We start from the raw sequence: 22,346 nt of genomic DNA, 5'->3' as shown, positions 1-22,346 counted from the left end.
GTTTTACATAAATTACGCATTTTTTATCTACCTCTTTATTGAATTAAGTAAGTATCAATTATTACAAACAGTTTTATTTATAAAAATAAATAATAATAAAGCCTTTTAAATAATCATTTAATTTAATTAGTATGCAATACATACTCTGCAATATTCACTAAATGAACATAAAAGTTATCTTTTGTGTAACTAAACATAAATGATGATTAATTAGAGAAGGATTTAAAAAATAAAACAAATTAGTTGACGCGATATTTTATTGTTTCACGAGGTACACGAGTTTTATTGTTATACATTATCGCAATAATATTAATTTATTTTCAATAGTTATCTTCTCATTAAAGTCTGCTGTATCATTATATTTTAATTAATAATCATAGTCATAATATATATTTATATATATTATATCATACTTTCAATGGATTCAACAACATATATTTTATATAGGTAATGTGTACGGTGTGTATATACATCATACATAAGTACCGAAGTGTATAATCTTACGGATAAATATAATTATTTTGTATCAGAGAATATTATTCAAATAAAACTCTATTAACTCGACTCATTAGACTTAGATATGACGTTTTAAAAGTCATGCTTTTAATTTATTTAAATTATTATTTAATTTCATCTATTTTTTTCTTTTTTTCACGTTATATATTATCATCATCACATTATATTGTTGCATCTGAAGTAACACGATGCCATAAAAACAATGAACAAAATTAATGATCATGTTTGATCAAGATTTAATAAATAACTGATATAAACAATGGAATATTTTTACACCTTCAATAATGCAAACCTGTTCTAATTAGAAAGCTCTTTCCAGTTCTTTTTTGATAGTAATAATTTATTACTGATAATATATAGGTTTTCCTTGATGATATTAGGCCCTTTACAAATATTTGAAATTTCAGTAAATTCTACGCATAGTAATTCAATTCTCTTACTACAAACAATTCGCATAGAAGATACATAAAAATGCAGGTTAAAAGCTTTTGCATATTATTATTTAATTACTTAATACGCTAATAAATCATTATTATTAATTACAAAAAACCAGAACAAAACATACAACTTATTTTTTTCTTAAACAATTTTTACATTTATATTTCTCTGGCGCGCATTGAATTGCTATATTCAATTGTAATAAATATATTTTTCAGTTATCTATAAGTGACTATAACAATTAATTATAATCTTTGTCTGTACAGAGGCTGGCGTAGCATTATTATTTATTTATTATTACACATCAATGAATTTTGTGCGATCAATAGTACAACGAGCTATGATGTGTTAAAAGCATTGAGATGTTTTTTTGTCAAAGAGAAACATTTTTGTTTTTCAATGAACAACATTCATCTTTATATCCCATTGCAACTCTAACAAATTAATCAAGCACAATTATCCCTAATTGGCTGCTGATTCATTTTAAATCTTCATCTTCACCAAGCAGCTCATCCATCTGTTGCTCCCAGTCTTCCTTTCCAGATGTTGTATTTGTTGTTGATGCTGTAGCTTTTTTATCACCCGGCACAATCTCAAAGTCCTTCAGCTCAGCTTCCAATTCACCTTCCCATTCTTCTTCTGCGGAGAGTCACAAGCACCGTTGTAGCTACTTTGTAGAGGGTAATTGGGTATGTTGTGTATATGAATGAATGAGTGTTGATTTTAATGAAATGTATCAACGAAGATGTATAAATGATACAATACCGTAATTGCGTGTAGATTCAATGGAATAATGTCAATGAAGGATTTTCCAGGAAGTTAAATAGCAGGATTAACATAAGGTTTATAAATAAAGCAAATAATAATTAATCAAAATAACTTATGAAAAAAATAAATAATCACAGCAATGGATCTTTTTCTCTTTTTCTCTATTACTGTTCTCGTTTTGCGACTTCAAATCGATTTGATTTTACGTTAATTAAAATTTTAATTGAATTTTTTCAAAAATCTTTATAATTGAATGCTGCTATCGCCCTCTTTTCCCCCATCTCAAACTGCTCACACCAATTTTGTTTCAGCCTCCACAATAGTTTAAAATACCACATTCTCTATTCACATATATGTATATTTAGTTGTTTTTTTTGCTCTCTATGCATTCAATGCTGTTCAAGTGAATACTTGAAAAGCACAAATCCACAACCAAATACTCTGTAAAGCCCACAAGCGGTTTTTCATCCACCTAGTAGTATTGGTGTAAATATTGTGGTATTCTTTTCTTCACCTACGTCAAAGTTTTCATTTTTGACTACTCATACTCTAATAGGCAATTAATAGAGTACACAGTATATTGGCCACAAACTGTATATCACTTCTGTTATACTGCATGGGTATAATCAAAAAATTAATCAGTATATTATTTACTACTCAATAAAACATGTATTGTCATTCAACAAATTTAATTAGGTACCTATTTAATAAATTTACTTTTCTTTACAGTTCACTCTTATATTATTTTATAATAATTATTATTTTTATTATAATTTTTAATATATTTTGTTTTTCTTAAAATTTCGTCAGTGTTCTCTGTTTGGTTTTTTTTTTATACTTACAGTTTATAATTTTATGTTTAACATAGAGAGAACGCACTCGAGATAAGTCTAATTTTGACGTAGACAAGTGAACGACAGACAGACAGATAGTTAAACGTTTCTGTTATAATTTTAAATCTTATTTTATCCAATTATTTTCTTTCGCATATCGCAATATCGAATATATTTAATAATAATCTACATAAATTTTGTAAATTACCTACAATTGTTGTACAATTCGAAAAATGATGAATATATATATATTTTAAAATTTACATTTTCAATTTTATCCAATTATTATTTTATTCAATACAACTTATTGTTTTTGCGAAAATTTTGCATGATTTATTGTATATGATTGGTGTTATTATTCTCGAGTCGCAATTAAATAAAGAATGACACTAATAACATGTTGTATAATTTAATTAATAGAAAAAAAAATTTTTAAATAAGATAACAATTAATTAAATTTTTAATCTGATGTGTGTAAAGGATTTTTATTTATATACTAACGAATGGAATTAAATGAAAGGAATTGAAGTAATTCTTAGATTGATAACAATAAATAGGTACTAGGGAGGGTGTGATTTTGGAATATGATATATAGGGATCTCCTCTTCTTAGGCTGTAGACAAAATAGAATAAAAGTGATATATTTTTTTAAAATTTACAGCTATTTCAATAATATTAAAATATTTTACTGTAACAGAAAGACAACTACTTTTTCATAAAGACACTCATGTAATTGAACTTGTGCAAAATTCTAAAAAATAACGTCGACAAAGCTTGAGTAACCAGGAGATAACTTAATCTATTATAACGATACTCTCAGCGTGCTAAATGATAGAGTATAACTATATTATACTTACAACGATAATTGGCCAGTTGATTACAGTAGGCACCACAGCATGAGATAGTTATCGTAGTAATTTAATATTTAATATAATGCAACATTCAATTAAATAACTTTCAGCAAAAAATTCTATAAGTATTATTACTTTTAATACTGGTTTTTAAAGTATAATAAGTATAAGACCATTTAATTATTGATCAATTGATTTCTATAAGTTTTGAACTGGTTTAAATGGAGCTGATTAGATTAATATTTAATATTGAGCTATACCCAAGAACCGTAAATGGTAATGTAAATAAACTTACATTGGATTTGATGAATAGAAGAAAGAAAAATAATAATAACAAATAATAGAACTAAGAGAGAAAGATCCATTTCTTTTCCAGAGCTCCTTGCCAGTTTGCACGAAGTATTAAGATAAAAGGTCTAAGGGAAAACTAAATATAACCCATAGATATTAATCTAGATATTACTCAAAAAATAATTGGAAAGAATATATTACATCAACAATAATTTAATTAATTTAACCTTATTAAAAAATAATAATAAACTCAATAATTAGTCTGTTTTTGTAATCACTTAATTTAACTGAATTTATATTCTTTTAAGTAAAAATGTAAAAATACTATTTAATTCTTTTTGATAAAATAAAAAAGGCTTTTTAAATTAGATTCTAAAGGAAAATATATAAAATTCTTCTTGAAGTCGTTCTCTCCAGAGACTATAGTTATTTTTCCCTTAAACTTATGTAAAATTTACTGACCTTTGGACGATTTAGCCAACTTTTTAATGTCTTCTTTGACCTTTTGCACATCTTTAACAGATACTTTTACATGGTCACGAATAAGCTCATCCCCGTTGGAACTGGTAGGGTCAACTTTTGTTGTAACTACATCTTTTGTAACTTCTTCACTGCTATCTACTCGAGCTGTGTACAGGTACAATACTTGCATCTAACTACTGCATTACTAATACTCAAGCTAACAAACTGCGTGATAAATTGTAAACATTCATCAAACTACTGTAATAATGTTCAAACAAATAAATACCATTAATCTATCAATAAATACTATGAACATTGAATAAGTAAACGCAAACCTTATTGATTTGTTTATGTGAAACTATCGTCAAATCCCACTGTTGATGCAAATGATTATCAAAGATTTCAACCTGATAAGTTATTTAAATCTATCTGACGATGTTAATCAACTTTCTGTGAGTAATTGAAATTATTTGAACAAATAATAATTTTAATATAAATTAAATTCTAGCTTCATCATTTAAAAGAATATAAAGTGCAATAAAAGCCTCAAATATTGTTTCTACTTTCACAAACGTAATAATTAAATGAAAATGCAAATACACGAGAAAAGTACTAAGTAATGATTATTTATTTTCTAAGACTTTACCTTGGGGGTGATCGATTGCTGCCGATGGATCTCCTGATGTTGCTTTCGATGTCTCGCTTAGATTACTTTCTGCTAAACTAGACATTGCATTTAGCTCATGACTCTGTCGAAGTAGGGAGACTCGATAAAAGTAATTACGCCAGAAGTTTTCTTCACTTATCCTGTTATTATCATCATCAATATTAATATTCGTTGTTATAGATTTTTTTATTAAGTCTATTTTAATTTATTATTCATTATTTAGAAGAGTCTATTTATTAACTTCAAAATGATTGATTGAAAATCAAAATTTCACTATATAATTTGTCAATTTCAAATCGATGAAAAATATTCTTTTGTTAATAATATCACAGATTTATCATAGTTAAAAAAAGCTAAAATGTAAAACTCAATAATGAAACTAATAATATTAGCTAAAAATTTTTTTTAGATTTTTTTTTCGTGTAATACAAGTTACACTTTTTCCACATAAATATTTGAATATTTCCCAGAAATAAAAAATTTATAGTTATAATGATTATACTTCATTTCTTAAATATTCAATGAAAGAGAATTTGAAACTTACACTTTGGGGACCAATTCGAACCTCATGCTCTCTAAGTTAGGATCTAGGGCAAGTGTGGCCTGAGCCATAGGTTGTACTGCTTCGAAATCCCAATCGAATTCTACTCCTGGTGGTGGAGCTCTTACAAAGTTACGACGATCCTATAGAAAAAAGATAATAAATGATTAATAAAAAATTCTTTACCCTTTTAAGTTTAAATGTTACATTACGTACAGTTGATAGAGCTAGGCATTCTTCACGTAACGCATCTTCATTTGGTGCTCCAACCCATGGAGCGACAGCCTCACCTTTTTCAGTATTTTTACTAGCAATAAAGGCATCTTGCTCTTTGTTCAACTCTGCGATCAATCTCTGGAAAAAAATGCATTTGTTGGATGAAATTGTTCGTTCAAGAGGGCCAAGAGTGTATATGTATTAGAATATATGAGATATAATGCACTACTTGAAAGATTGGATCAATGAAGTGGAATAAAGATAGCGATTAAGCATGGGTCAATCATTCTAAATCTAGACTATAAAAATATCTTTCGTGATATTAAAACATAATGCATTGAATAATGTACTTATTAGATTATCAAAAAAAAAAATTTTTCAATACGACTAGACATCATTTTTTCATTGGATGGAATCAATGAATATTAGCATGGAAAAACTTTGTGACTGACATATTATCCATTTCAATATATAATATATTTTTTATAATAGAGTAAATGAAATAAAGAGAAGAATAAGATGGTGAATTTTATAGCTGAGCACACTGAATGTTAATATATAGTGACTAGGACAATATCGATTGATATTTAAGAAAAATACTATTTTCCTACAAGAGTGTTGAACGAGCACATGAAATATAAAGTTTTTATATCTTCTTTGCTCTAGATATAACTCAAGACATTAAATCGGAAACGAGGAAAAAATTGGTTATTTTTGTAAAGTGTTTCTTCTATTTTATTTTCTTCAGAATAGTTGTCATAAATGTTAAAATCATGGTTAATAAAATTTGAAATTCTATCGATCATATCAGTTTAAATATAGCTATAGTCCATATGTCTATTGGAAAAAAAATTGACATTAAATTAATTAAATACTTTTTTATACTTTTCTGTATCGAGTTAATCTTTAATAAGTGCTAAAGTGTAAAAAAAGTTCGGATGTTTGGATATTTATTGATCAATATTTCCTCTAAGATGTAAAGTTTTAAAGTCAAATGTTAAATACAATCGAAGAACATGATTTCTCCTTTGCGGATGTGAGTTTATTGATCTGTAAAATATAGGGGTTGAAAGAGAAGGTTTACACTACTGACGTAACATGAGTCTTGGCGTAAAAAATGGAACATTCACGATTTCTTCAGTTGAATCTTTTCTTAATCCAACATCTCTTATTTTTCCATATTTTTCATGAATCTTCAACATTTTTCACGCGCAAATAAATTGTTTTCTTCTTTTTTCCCTGTCATTTTTTTCTCACCTTGACAGTTATACAATTAGTATTCTACTGTATTTCCAGCAGGAAATTAGTTCAATTTCATCAAGAAATGTGGGTTACCACTGATGAATAAATTAAGATGTAATTTTTGTAAAAAATTAATTATGTTATTGTTTAATCTTTATTATTTATTGCAAAAAAGCCGACTATTGGATTAAAAATATATTTCAATAATTTCACGAACGTCTGTTTCTCATTGATTTAATTTTCTCTAGTAGTAAAAAAGAAAAAGAACAGCATTTGATATGAAGTTTGTTCAGGAAATTAATAAATATTTGGATATGTTTAAAAAATGATTAAAGTAATTTTTAAACATACCCCATATATTTATTTATCCATCATCAAAAAAACAAGAATAGTATTTCGTAATAAAAAATCTTTGGTTTAAAACTGTTTTTGTTGTCAGAAAAATTTATTCATTCACTGCTTTTGTAAATGATAATTTAATGTGAAACTTTCATGTCCTAACTATTATGAAATACCCTCATAATTTTCAATGTTCTTGTACGTAGATACAGTCATATATTCCAGTAAATTGTGCTTCTCGCGAGAAAGTAAAATATACTGAATAACAACATGTGATAGAGATTGTTCATAGAATATAAATGTGTACATAAATTAAAACTAATTTATTTTATTATAGCAAACTATAAGTCTGCTATTTGCTGATGGTGAAAACTACTGATAAAAGAAATTTTCAAGTATTATCATAGATCGTTGAGTTAAAAATTGTATAAAAATAATATTTCCTTATGTGAGAAAGCATTGAAACGTCAAGCTTATTCTCATCGTGTCAGTTTTACTGACAACTCAGGATACGATAAAATATCCTTCTCAGTAATTTTTCATAGCTTTTTCATCGACTTATAGAACTTACCGTTCGAACATTTTCTTCCAAAAGAAGCTTGGAAATGTTGTGAAAGTAATGTGTGATTAGTGATAGTGTATTTATTATATATGTGTGAATAATAGGATAAATTTTAACTCTAATTTTTTTTTCGTAAGTTCACTAAGGTAGAAAATTTTCTTATATTTTATTGATCGAGTAGAGTTATCTATTTATAAGTTTATTTAATTATTCATTTAAATTATATATTGAGTAGTTGAAATATTAAAAGACATCAATTATAAATAAGAAAAGATAAATTTTAGATGAGTATGACGTATGTAAAATCACCAATAACTTTCAAGTTTGATAGCTATAATTTTAGTAGCCTTAAATATACTATTTACTATCAGCATAATACATGAGACAGCTAGTATCGAGTAATTGGCTGAAAGATGTTAAATTGCTTGAATATTAATCAAAAGTAAATAACTTGTTGAAATTGTGATATAAATTAGTTAATACTTTGATAAATAAATAGACAAGATAGATAGATAAATTAATAATTATTTATAAGAGAATTTATAATCATTAGAATAAAATTAAGATTAATTAATAGAAAAAAGATTAAGAAGAAGGTGAGAAAGAAATTAGAAATGCAAACTACATAAAGAAATCCCACAAAACATCAAGTCTAATACAATCATGATAAAAACCACCACTAGAAATGTAGACTGAAACTACTTTAGAGTTAAAAAATAAAGATAACTTCAAGATTAATGCGAGCTGAAAAAGAAGCGCAAGGAAAAGCTTTTATATGACGAATTATAAGCGAGAAGTGGCTGACTGAATTAGGATAATACCACTTCTTTCACAAAATTGATTTTTATCCAGTTTTTTAAATTAATTTTTTTTATTTATTATTAACATCTTTCTAGAAGCTAAAGTAGCAGCTGATAATTCAAATTAATAAAAAATTTTAGTGTTATAAAAATTTGTAGAATCTAATTAAATAATTGTAGAACTTAATTATCTTATGAAATATAAAATGATGACATTTAAAAAATTTAGATATTAAATATAATACAAAGAGTAGAAATTCTTTTAAAGCCTTTTTTATTTTGAAATTAAAAAAAAAAACATAAGAATAATATAAAAGTTGGTCAATTAACTAAAGTAATCATACAAGGTATAATTAAAAAATGACTAAATTCATAAAAAATATATACAAATTTCGAATACAGATAGCAAAAAGATGTACTTGAAAGTCATGCGCGCTGGATCTGACATTGGCACGTCATTATATCAAGGCAGATCGATTACGAGAACAAGGAAAAGAGATGGATTTCAATAAGCTGATGGTTGTGGATTGAAATTGCTGCTTCAGCGCACAAGTTTTGGTAGTGGTGCAGCCTGAACAGGCATCGAAAAGTACAAGAGGGTGTCAAAGCGTGTATATGAGTAAGGAGGTAAAAGTAGGATTTAGGTCAGCGTTTATTCCGACCTAGATATCTAGTGAACGTGACGTCATGTTGGCAACTTTCGTTATACTAGCACAAGCTTTAAGTGTTTCTTACGGAATTGATGGCGGGTTAGCCACCTTTCAAGAACATATTTTCTGACCCTACACTTTGATATCCATTTTATTTCCCCCAAATAAAAATAAATAAATAAAAATTCTTTAGGGATGACGAAATCATTAAATAACTTTTTAACTTGACAATAAAGTGATTAATAGTTTATCAAAAATGTCAAAAATGACTTTCATGATATCAAGAAGAATAAAATTTCGTTGTAAATTTAAAATTATTTTCGATTTTTTAGTTATTTTAGAGAAAAGTATAAGCTGATCTGGAAATAGATAACTAATAAAAGTAAATATAAATTGATCAAGCTCCAGTTTTTTTTCCATTAAATCAAAGAAACCTTGTTTAATCCAATGCACAAAGTTTATTAGATTATAAGTATAACCAATCTAAATTTAACAATATAAAAATGAAACTTTATTTTTTATTTAATTAATTGCAGTATCGGTTGGTTATGAATTAGTTTGTTATTACATTCACTGATTCATAAAATTACTGTGGGTTAGTAACTCACAAAGGAGTAGAAGAAAAATTAATTAATACATATTGGATATTAAAGCATCTATTGTACACTCTGAATCAAAATTTAAAATTAAAATAACCAAAGATTTCAATTAAATCATTTAAAATTTTATATATAAAAGTAGAGTAAATAATTCACTTTAATAATTTGAAAAAAATTTTATAATAAAAATTTAATTAAATGAAAAATAAATAAAATTCAAAATGTACATTCTCATTTTGCTATCAGATTAAAAATAATCCAGCTCTAAAGACTTTATTTATGGCCACTACTAATTTCATACTCCAGTACAGAATTACTTGAACTTTCATTAATTATGTTAATAAAAGCTATTAATTGTAGCTGCTAAACAGAGGAATTGAAATGAATATAGAGAGCAAGTGAACAAATAGTACATCAAAGCAAACAACAAAAGTGTAACAGAAAATTGTGCATGTAGCTTTATATAATGTTGTTGCACAAATGATTTTAAATTGTTACCAAGTCCAGTTCAATAAATTGATTTGATATGTACCTGATTATTTACCTGAATTAATAGAGTAAGACATGGAACGTAAATAAATTGTTTCATGATATATTTGAGAATTTTATGTTGAATACAATTCAAGTAATAATATCATATCCTTAACATTGGATCTATTCTACAGTGTTAATTTAATCATACAATCGTTTGATCACTCATCAACCATATCGAATGGCAATTGAAAAAAAAAGCTCTCAAAGCTTTAACAATTGAGCCTTTTTTTGTATACTACTCATCCACATAGAAGTAACGAGTATAAGAATGGCAATATCAAGTAAAAACTTTAGGGAATAGGGTAGAGTATGATAAAAATGTAAGTATTCCTGGCTAAATATTTTTAATAATGACACTTGAGTGGGCAAACGTCTTATAAAGAAATATGAAATTACTGAAATAGAAATAATTATTTGAAATGGAAAGAATGTTAACGGTTGGATGATTAAATTAAGAATTAAAGTTTTTCTTGATAAATTTTCTACAGCATCAAGTTAACACCCACTTTAGTAGCTAACAACGATAAATTTCATAATTCTATAATAAACTAACGATTAAAATTAACAATAATTTAAATGAACTCAAAACTCAATATATCTTGGAAAGTCAAAAAAGTTTAAAATGGATTTTTTATGTAAAAGTTTGTTCCTCTTATATTAAATAGCTTCCATTGTGGTTAAAATCGAGAAAATTTTAGCAGATTATTACCTTTAATAAACTTTGTCTTTCAAAGTAAAAATTTAAAAAACAAAATGTTTCATAATTGTTGGAATGAATTAATACAATTAATCATCAACTATAATGAATTAAGATATTTCAACGAAACAAACAAGGTATTTAATTTAAAGTAAAAATTATTTCTGAACCTCTAGAAAAATAAGCAAAAAAATTTTCAGTCGATTCTAAACCTATAAAAAATATTATTTATCGTCGGCTTATTGGTTTTGATTGGTCATATCTTTCCGTTTTTACGCCATTTCAAAGACAAATAAAAAAAGTAACTCAGTATTAATTGAAAAATAGTAATAAATATTAGGCTGACATAATGGAACTCAAAAAATTCATCTAAATTATCAAAACAAAAAATTCGTTTAATAAACTATATCATTTTTTTTTTTCGTAATTGAACAATTTTTAAAATCCTCAGTCAATTTATCAAAAGCATGATAAAGCGATTGAATGAACAGATTCAACAACTCACATGGGACGCGACAATCGAATATGACAGGGGTGCTGGAAAGTTCAAGGCTTAAGCAATCGATTCATCATCAAGATTATTGCGTTGGACATATCTGGATAGCCAACATGTTGTGCTTTTTTTTTTTTTTAATTCACATAGTATTATCAGGTGATAACTGATAATAATAACATAAGAACAAGAGAAACATAGAAGTAAGAACCAAGAAACAACCTTAAAATAGTTTGGTATTCTTAGTTACAGATTACTATCACGGATGTTACATCATGTAAACGTCGAGGACACAATAACGAGGTCTCGTGGTTAAGGGTGTGACCGTGTTGAGGGTGGCGTCTCGATCAATACGTGCAACCCCATATTCTTTAGGTACACGGTCGCGAGACGAGTCCAATACTCTTACAAGGTCATATAATTTTTTTTCATTTTAGAACAACAGGTTTTTTTTCCAACAGTTATGAAGGAAAAATACATTTTCTCGTTAACTGTGTCGATTTCAACAATGTATTGCATGTCGGAACATATTCTGTATGGCTGTTTTTTTCATACCTCTAGAGATGGATGTATTTTAATATCTGCATGTTGTTGTGAATAGAAAATGAATTATTTGCATATTTGTATAAATGAAAGAGTAACTGAACTACTGGATTTAAAATGGAAAATGAGAAAGTTGTAAAAATTTTTATACTAAAATATAGTGTATTTCAATGAAGAATAGAACTTTTTCTTTATATGCAAATTGAAGTAAAGAATTAATTTATCAAGTATTCACTGTATTAATCGGTATTCAACTTTAGAATATTCAATTAATTGAATTTTTCCAAAGACATTATGTATTTAAATTTCTCCAATACAGGTAACTTCTACGAGAACATAATTAAATTATTAGAGATAGTTTCATGCATCTAAGTTTTACCATTAACATTATTAATACCGTCTACTTTAAAAAAAATATGAACCTAAGATTGTTTATTTAAAACATCTCATTTTTTTTTCTAAATATTATTAAGAATTAAAAAGAATTTTGGTGCTTCTGGTGAAGAAAATTTGACCTTTCAATGTTGACTAACTCAAATTCAATTAATCTGACGTTAAATATTACATTACATCATAACGAACGTTTAATTGATATTACGATAGACAGATTGAATTCAATATATACTGTAACTGTAATGCTAATTATCAAATTAAATGTAGTTGAATAATAACGGACTCGAATATGAACAAAAATTAATTTATTATAAAAATATTGATATTTAATAATGTATATACTTTCAAATTATTATTCTACAAGTTGGAAAACTTGAAAAAATAAAATTAAAAAGAAATTTCAATACGTAAATGTTTTCTCAACAATAAAAATGTTTTTTTTTCTAATTAACAGAATTTATAAAATTATTTTTTTTCCTGTTATTCCATTAAAAATATTTAATATTTAATAATACTTGAAAAAAATAGATAAAAAAAAATAATTCTAACGTTTATGCGACAATAGTTGATATAATCAACGTTATAATTTAAACGTCTGACTATTCATCTACTTATTCTACTTCACCTGATTCAGTCACTACCAGTGAATGAATACAGGCTTACTTTTGAGTATAAACTTGAAATATAAACATTGACACGTAAAAGTAAGTTAATCTGACTTTGATAAAAGTTAGAGAAGGAGTAGAACATAAAACAATCAATATTCTCTAGAGAATAAATTTTCGTGTGTGCACCTCATGAGGTTTGTTAACAACTGACCAACTTTACTCGTCAATATTCATCTATATCCTTTTCATTTATTGTTTGATTTGCAATAAGTACCAGTTTCTTTCATGAATAATAAATCATTGTTAAGTCTTCTCTTATAAAATATTGAACAAACAGATGATAGAGGGATTCAATGTCTCGAATAATATAAGAGAATAAATAATATCCCATTATCAAGTCTTTCGTGTTTGTTATAAATAAGAAAAAAAATAGTAAAGGAAAAAAGTGTAAATGATAAGGAGGAAACATTCACATCGTATCTGAGTTAATAATAAATCAGTGCTAAAGTGGGTGAGACAATGGGAGACTGTTGAGAGAAATGTTTTCTTTTGTTCAAATAAAAAATAAAAAAAAAACATGTAAAAAAGGGAATAAAACTTACATTTTCCTCGACGGTTTTCTTGATTTTCGCACTGGCTTCAACAACTGTTTTTCCTGCTTTATTAACAGCACTATAGAGGAAACCACCAAGACTCTTTGCTCCAGCTAAAGCTTTCGTTGAAACTATAAAATAAAGAATAGAAAATATTAACAATGACACTAAAAAAGTTATTCAATATCATTGATACTGATTTATTGTATCATTATATAGTTTTAAAATAAATTGTAAAAATTTAAAGTTTGCTTGTTCTTCTTGCTATTATATATCGTTTTCTTGGCGAGAAGTCGACATAAGATTATCCCAGGTTGGCCTAGAAATACTTTTATAGACTTTAGCACGAAGTACAGTAGTTTTCTTTCAGCTCCCTGCAATTTCCTCAGCTCATTTCCACTTATTACTTTCAAATAGCAGACATGCTGCGTTAAAAGTCAATTTATATTTCAGACTTAATATAATATAAATTATCATATATATCTATTGCCATACTAATTTAGAATAACTAAAAAAGATAAAAAAATAGATAAAGCATTAAAATAACTGATTACTTTAACTATAATTGGATGTCACCTTGAAAAAATTGCAGTGTTCGCGATGATGGTAATTTGGACCTTTCAGGATTAAAAGAACCCTCCAGTGGCCAGGTTGATGAGTGCTTGATTGTACTCACTAACATGATGTAAAGTTGAAGTTATATTTGTTGAAGAAAATTCAGCAATGAAAATTTGAAATGGAAATTTATAATAGCAGAAAATGACTGGAATAGTATTTATTTTTAGTTAAAAAATAACTAGAGTTGCGTTTATATTTTGAGTATATGGGATGAGAGAATGAAAGTGAAACAATACAATTTTTATCCAATTTACTAGATTTAACTCTTCAACCTATCAACCACTGTATCTTTTCCGGAAAGTAATCTTTGCTTTGGAAATTGAAAAGGTCGACAGAAGGTTATTTTGTTGATTTCACAGCTAGAGAGTCTAAGTCTCTAAGAAGAGATGAAGAGAGTTGATATAAATGAGAGGAAAAGAGAGAGCTATGAAGAGACAGAGTTTCAGTGAAGTGGTGTTGTATTGATCGGGGTGAGATGGACCAACCGCCCCCGGGTGACGGCAACTCGTCGACTGAATCTGGTTATAGTCCAAGATTCACTAGAGTCTCCCACTGTTTTCATTTATACACAAATACACATTTAAAACATAATATCTTAATAAAAAAAAAAAAAAACCTAAAAAAAATGTTCCGATAAAATTTATCTATTGGTTCAATGGTGAATTATTAATATTAGTATAAAATTAGCTTGTTATTTATATACTCAAATTTTTATCGAATGCTAATTTCATTATTCTTGATCTTCTTTTTTCTAAATTACTATGATAGCATCATCGATTTTTGTATTTGTTCCAAAGAGGATTAGAGGGAAATTTATTCCTGATAAATTAGTGATCCTCTTGGGAGATTCTTGGACTTTAACGTTTTGTGGTAACCTGGTTTTTCAATTCTATAATTCAACCTTCTTCATAGTTTTTTATGCATCGGTTAGTTTATACACATTTCAGGTGATAAATCTTACCTCTATTTGAAAAATCCAACTTGTAGGTCATACAACATGGAATTATATTATCATAAAATTAAATTGTAAATTCAGTTGTAGCTTTGGAAGCTTGCAAATGTCTATAATTACGTTCAATAAATACTTGTGGTGTAGATTGAATGAGGAATTTACCAGATTTATGATTAAAAATTCACATGTGCTATTTAGATGCAAACTAGCTATTTAGAAGGTATTTTTAATTATAAAAATCAATTTATAATTATAATTACAATTTCAATGTAAAATAAATGTTCTACTGCTAAAGTCTTTAGATTGAAATTCAAAATTAAAGTAACTCAAAAAAGAATTCAATGCTGTACTAAGCAACTTTTACAAAAAATTCATGTTTAAAAATTGAATTTTTCATGAGGATACACAACGATATAAACAACATACATGAATATAATTTTCTATCATGTAGACAAAAATCAGAAAAAAATGGCAGTAAATAAAAACAGCTTCATAGTTTCAATAAAAATTTCAATACATCATCATATTCAGCTTTTATTCAAAAACTGATTAAGTATAAAAACTTTAGAAAATAAATTTGATAATCTCAAATAATGATAGAACATTTTTCTGTCAATTATAATTTATAATAACTCAATAGAAAAAAATCTAAAAGGATTGTGACCTTTTACAAAGATTGAGATGTTATCAAAAGCTGAGAAATTTTTTATAATAAAAACATCACTTGCTTTGTTATAAAATTAATTCACAGATCACGTTTAATGTTATAATAAAAGCATTGTGAAATAAACAAGCTTCAAAATTTTTTATTTACTAACTAAAAATAAGCTGACAAATATCAGTCACGTAAAATATTACCCATGAGACACATCCGTCTAAGAATTAGGGGAGCAACAAAGTTGAACAATAAATCAATACTGAAAATTTATAGTGCAGAGTTTCCTAACCCCAAGAAATTTTTATTTATTTTAATGGTTTTAACACTTTTTTCATTCATGAATATAGTGCGGCTCAAAATTCATCTTGTTCACACATATTCTAAATAAAAAGAAAAGACAGAAGATGAATAGGGAGGTATTTGTACGATCAACACGTTTGAGTAGATAGTACACAATAGCTTTTAACCCTTTGTTCTCATCAGAGTTCACGTACGTGCTTAGTAATTGAATTATCACTATATCATGGTGAACCTAAGGTGAACATTAATCAGGGTGCTAACTTAATAAAGGAATCAGAAATAAAATATGAAGAATAAATGACTGGTTACTCATAGAGGGGATATTTGAACAGCAACATTTATCTTGAATACACACATGACTTTGACGATTGGCCCTTTAGGAAGAAATGATAGGTGGTTTATGAAATTTACCTTCAATCAAGTTCATAAATCAACAGAAGAATCTTTTTCTGTATTAACTTTGTTAATCATCAAATAAATCATATGAGTTTCTTATATTAATTTTTTTTTAACTATTTGTAGTTCTGCAAGTTAAATTGATACGTCATGAAAAAATCTGGATGTATCATTCGCCTGTGAAATATAATTATTTGAAGTTATAAAAAAAAATTCAAACACAAAAAAAAATACACGTGCTCCAAGATTTCTCGATCTATTGATTTTGCACCCTTAATTAGGTCAACTATATAATCGTTCGTTAACATCAGATTATTTCTATCAATAATTAAGAGATATCGATGATAAAAGAATACTTTTTTTATAAGAGCATTTAAACGCTCCATGTTTTTTTCAATATGATTTTTTTAAAAGCTTTGAAAGTTTTTTTTCATTTTTATTGGAAAAAAATCCAACAGTTTTAATATTTCAGTATAATGCAACTACATCGTAAAAAAATTTTTAAATATAAAGAATCAGTCAGAAAGAGCGAATGGAATAAATGAAATATATATTAAAATAAATGAAGATTGAAAAGATATCTAATTATCAAAAAATCGAAAGCCACTATGTTTAAAAAAAATTTTTTACTGGTCAAATCTGTTAATGTTTATTCTTCATTTGAATGAATTTTTTATAAAGTAATTAAAAGATTACAAAAATGTTAAAGAGTGAAGAAATGAATTTACATTCTACTTTATTTCTGTGTAAAATATTGAAATTGGCTTTCCATTCTATTAGCCAGAGTCATTAAAGACAGGGAAGTAATAAAAACCCCTACTACCTAACTTTAAAAGAAAGTAAGGTATCAGGTGCATTTAATTAAAAAATACCACTGAGAAAGTTATAGAAAGTTTTTTTTTTCTATAATGATAATACCAACGGTGATAACTTCAATAATTATCATTAAAAACAATAAAGGTTTGTTAATGATGAGATAAAAATATTCGAAGATAGAAAATATGATTTATGCTTGTAATATGGCGGTCATTCCCTTATGATACAGCAATATCCTTTACAATTATGTAAAACGTTATTTTGTATTATATGATCGATTTTATGTACCTGTATATTATTTAGCTTCTTCAATCGAATTTTGTGACGTAACTAAAACTCTCAATCTACAGACTAATACTATTGAAAATCTAATCAACTTTATAAGCATAGTTTCTACTCATATTCTTAATGATACATAGTAAATAAAAACTTAAATTGAGTCTCTTAATAACAATTGACATGAACAAATTAATTTTTATGTTATTTAAAAACAATCACTTTGAATGTGTCAGTAGACAACATTTCTTTTTAAAAATAATGATATACTTTTTCTTCAGAGTCAATCAAAGTTATGATATTAAACTTTGATTCGAGTAATTAAAAAACAATAAATGAAATAAAACTTTTGTGAATGTTTTACTGACCTTCATTCAAAAACCTAATTACTTTGTCAATTTATTATCAAAAGCTTAAAATAGATTTTGATAAAATAATTTTTTCTTCTTTGAAATAACTTAAATTTCCTAACTTAAATATTAATCAATATTATATTGAGAATGACTTTTGTTAGATTTCAAAGAGCCAACTCTCGCTGGGTCGGAAACGATGCCAATTATAATAAAAAAGATGGCTTCGTACATCACATCACAAAAGTAATTTTATAGATTTTAGCCATAGTTAAAACTTACCAGCGCCAAATGCTTGTTGGCCATCTTTGTCTTCTGTTGGTGTACCTTCGAGGCTTGCTGGACCACTGTCAGCACCTCCAGTTGCACTGTAGGATAGAATAGAATGGTTTATGAATATAATGGAATAACTTAGAGATATTAGAAAAGTATGATATGCGGACTAGAACTATTGGGAACATGCCCAGCAGCTTGTAGTACAGAATCCACATACCCTGAGACCCACCTGCTAGCATCATCGTCTTTTACATGATCGGGCGATGTGCCCTGTGCACTTTCCCCCGATGCTTGATTCTCATTTGCTTCTCCTGACTGTTGAACTTCACCTTCTGTTGCTTCTGCAGTCCCTCGACTTGTTAATCCTGGTATTCCACCACTTAACCAACCAGTCATTTGAGATTTTACTCCAGCAAGCATCTCCAATTTACTACCTTTTGTAGGACTAAAATAATATATGTTAATTAGTTGGTACACTTTGATAAAATACATATATATTAATTGAAATAAATATTTTTTAAGATTCTATAATTAACTAGGATTTAATTGCCATGTAAAAATTATTAAGTTTGTGCAATAAAAATACATTCGAGAAAATACAAGGCAATATAAGAGCTAACTATGTATTGTTTGTAACACTTGATTGCAACGATGTTCATCGTACGTAGGTGGTGCTTTACAGTAATGCTAAAAATATATCTATACAATTAGTTTTTTATATGATCATTCGGTGTAAAACATGACAAATAAAAGAAAATATATTTTTATAAAATTGATATTTAGAAGCAAAAAATTTTTTTCAATAAAAAATTTCAAAAATAAATGAAAAAAAATTTTCCAAAGTGCTTAATAATGTTAAACTATCGAATATAAAATAAATATAAAGTGAAAATTATTAAACTGCTCAGCTTAATCTTTTGTCAAGTATAAATAAATTTATTTATTCGGATCAACCTCAACACAGCATTATTAAATTAAAAAATTTTCTTCAAGCATTCTTGAAGCTATAGTGAAGGGCTTCAGCACTAATATAATAAATTTAAAAAAATTCTATAAAAAAAAGTACTTAATATATACTCCATAATCTTGACGTACTTTTGATTCAAATGAAATTTTAAAAATCTATCTGCATGTATTGATGAAAAAGAATGTACAGATAAAAGAAAGATAAGCATGCAGATAGTGGATAACATAAAAATGTTTCATGCACTCAGAATACGAATGTGAGCTTTTGAAATAAAATTACGGCATTTCCAATCTTAATATACATATATTGATCGTTATAAAAAATTTTTGTATTCTTTTTCTTTCCTCTTCACCACCGAGATGACAATTTATTGCATTGTGTGTTCGACAGCCCACTTGTTTTCCCACAGCAACATTGATAATTTCATCTAAAGGTACTTTATGAGTTTGCTATGCAATAATATCTGAAAAGCACTCAGAGGTTTGTGAAAGCTTGTCACCACCAGCAGCAACGATCGTTCACGATCTCCTGGTCTATAATTCAATCGACTGCCTACGATTTATAGTATCAAGATCCTATTAATGCTAAATGCGTTTCAGCTTTTGACGTTGCACAGAAATTATTACGGTGTTTGCATTCCATTAGCACATTATGATTGTCTATTAATAACATTTTTACACGTTAAATTATACTGTCTTTCATTTACTGTAATTTTCGTCGGCAATTAGTAAACTTTTATAATTCCAAATAATTCATTTCTATGCTCATAACGGATGAAAAAAACGAATTTATTTGAGATATTGATGTTTCGACAATTAATTCAATATGGAATAAATATGATACCATTGAGTGAGATATTGGGTAGAGTCAGCTTTGAAAGATCCTCTTATCTATTGTACGCATTTTTAATCTTTTATAACTGACAACTTATTCATTACGATGGTTAATATTAGTATGAACTTTTGACTGAAATCCAGGAATGTATTTTCAAATTGTAATCGAGCATATTCTCTCATAATTCAGTGTCATGAGATGAACTAAAATATTTTTGGAAAAGAAACAAGAAAAGAAAAAAAAAAGATGAAAGGAAGTATAAAGGGATGTACAGAAATAGTTATCGAGAGGCATTCTTAAATTGTACCTCCTACAAGTTTGTACAATGAAAAATTAAAGTAGTGCAAAAAACTGTCGTAGTTTATCGATCGTATACGAGGAGCCAGGAGGGGCGTTTAGCTAAAAACCAAATACTTTCGTGACTGACGATAACTATTAATGCAACATGACAATTATTTTCATGATCCCTGATTGTTTTTGATAAAAAATGTTGTAAATATAATATTTACTCATGTATTTTTCCACCAGTCTAATTGAATCGGTCATGCACTGCTCGATAATTGTTAACCATTGGAGTAAGAAAAGAAAACCTACACACGAATGATTAATAATTAATAAAAAGACACAGATAAATACCTGTTATCTTTTTTTTCCAAATCCTGATCAGTTTCACCAGGTGACATTGGCTTTTCTTCCGTAAGTTCCGAATTTTCCTCGCCCTTCTTACCCATCCAATTGGACACCTGATTAGTTAAGCCGGAAAACATTTTTCTTTTGTTTTATGTCGATCAAATTGTCAACGTATATACTGTTCGTTATTTTTTTATTAACTCGTGTACTATTAATCCACGAGTTTTTTTTTCAATTTAAATCAACTGTAAGATAAGTTTTTTTTCTAAAAATCGTTATCTCTTACTAATGTCACGTAACCTCTAACTAAATCCCGAAGACGTAGGGTAAAGAACTCGATGCACACAATGAGTCCTCACGACTCCAGACCCGTGGACTGCGTACATTGTATCATCTTCAATATAAAACGCGCAAGCGCCTCCAGTACATCACGTACATGCAATTATCATGAATTATCCCAGGATAATACGAAGATAAGAACGTCAACATACTTTTCAAATAGTAGCCAGAACAGTAACTAGTGCGGCCATTTTGGTTTTCGTAGAACTAGGTTAGCTGAATCGGTAAAATCAACTCGTAACATCGGTCGGTAAAAGAAATTTTTATAGTCGATAAGATTGATATTTACTATAGTTGATTACAAAAAATTATTTATTAAAATAATAAATAAAATCATAATACATACACATTTTTTTTTATTAATGTTAATAATCTGTTTGAAAAATAAATTATGCTGTTATGTGGACAAAAACATACAATTTCTAAAGTTATAAAATATAACAAATAAGTTATTCAACAATGAATCATTCAACTAATAATTTTTTACTTGTAATATACAATTATAATATATATATGTACATTACAATATAACTTTTTTACTTATTTTAGATATTTATTAATTATGTTTTATGTTTAGCTAAAAATAAGTTATAAACAAATGATATAAAATCGAAATTATTGAATAAAAATAATGATAATCACTGGCATTTTTCAATTGATTAAAATTCATATATTAACAGAATGATTCAATGATAATCGACATACATATATTTCCAAGTTGTACATATGTTTATTATAAAAAGGAAACAGGCCTGATGATATCATGCTTATTTTAATGCGTGCATTTTCTGTGAGTGTAAATTTTCTTTTCTTCTTATATCATTTATATTTTTAATTTATTTACATGAGTGCACACTATTTCGCAAAATATCAAGTATTGAAATTTTTATTGTTAATTCTTTTTTGTAAAATGCATTTTAATTTCTATCTATTCATTCTTTTTTTCGATTTTTAATAAGTAATAATAGTTAACAAAATATCAACAAAAAAGAATGACAACGACAAATTAAAATATTAAAGATGCGTGTGCGTAAATTCTTAACTTGTAATATACCATCGCCAATTATGCATATTGTAAACAGAAAAATACTTATTTTAATCGCAATAATTGATTTAAATGACCTTTCTAGCGTATATTTTTTGATTATAAATTTTTAACTTGAATGTATTAAGCTGTAAAAACTACGAACAATAAAGAATAGTATAAATCGATATATACTTAATGTTAACACATAAATAATTTTTATTTAGGATAAACATCACACGATTATTCCACCTTTTATGCTTAACCAATTTAA

At 26.9% G+C, this 22,346-nt stretch overlaps 1 protein-coding gene across 5 annotated transcripts; it reads right to left on the bottom strand.

The window, feature by feature from the left end:
- Positions 1–239: 239 nt before the first annotated feature.
- On the bottom strand, positions 240–21,203 carry Sap47 (Synapse-associated protein 47kD). 5 transcript variants are annotated; one of them, XM_035092791.1, is made up of 10 exons: positions 20,716–21,203; positions 18,496–18,723; positions 18,285–18,370; positions 13,646–13,767; positions 10,308–10,319; positions 5,584–5,721; positions 5,371–5,510; positions 4,806–4,966; positions 4,160–4,324; positions 240–1,593 (listed from the first exon to the last, which is right to left on the bottom strand). In XM_035092791.1, exons 1-10 carry the CDS (start codon positions 20,844–20,846, stop codon positions 1,433–1,435), a joined length of 1,344 nt encoding a protein of 447 aa, XP_034948682.1. In that variant the 5' UTR covers positions 20,847–21,203; the 3' UTR covers positions 240–1,432. The 5 variants fall into 5 exon arrangements, with proteins under 5 accessions (XP_034948682.1, XP_034948684.1, XP_034948686.1 ...); XM_035092793.1 differs by having other exon boundaries at positions 18,508–18,723; XM_035092794.1 differs by lacking the exon at positions 240–1,593 and adding an exon at positions 1,867–3,168.
- Between the last annotated feature and the right edge of the window lie 1,143 nt (positions 21,204–22,346).

The sequence above is a fragment of the Chelonus insularis genome, unplaced genomic scaffold, assembly GCF_013357705.1.
Source record: "Chelonus insularis isolate UGA/USDA-ARS -01 unplaced genomic scaffold, ASM1335770v1 contig_94_pilon, whole genome shotgun sequence".
Classification (NCBI taxonomy): Eukaryota; Metazoa; Arthropoda; class Insecta; order Hymenoptera; family Braconidae; genus Chelonus; species Chelonus insularis.
Note: the sequence above shows the minus strand (reverse complement) of the source record. Positions and strands in the feature narration are given on the sequence as shown.

What these genes read in the sequence shown, in the direction of transcription:
- Sap47 (XM_035092791.1), bottom strand. Translation starts at nt 20,846, where the DNA reads ATGTTTTCCGGCTTAACTAATCAGGTGTCCAATTGGATGGGTAAGAAG. An exon ending in GCTAGCAGGTGGGTCTCAGG is followed by an intron (nt 18,371 to 18,495) that starts GTATGTGGATTC and finishes TCTATCCTACAG; the next exon opens with TGCAACTGGAGGTGCTGACA. An exon ending in GTTGGCTAAATCGTCCAAAG is followed by an intron (nt 1,594 to 4,159) that starts GTCAGTAAATTT and finishes GACTCTCCGCAG; the next exon opens with AAGAAGAATGGGAAGGTGAA.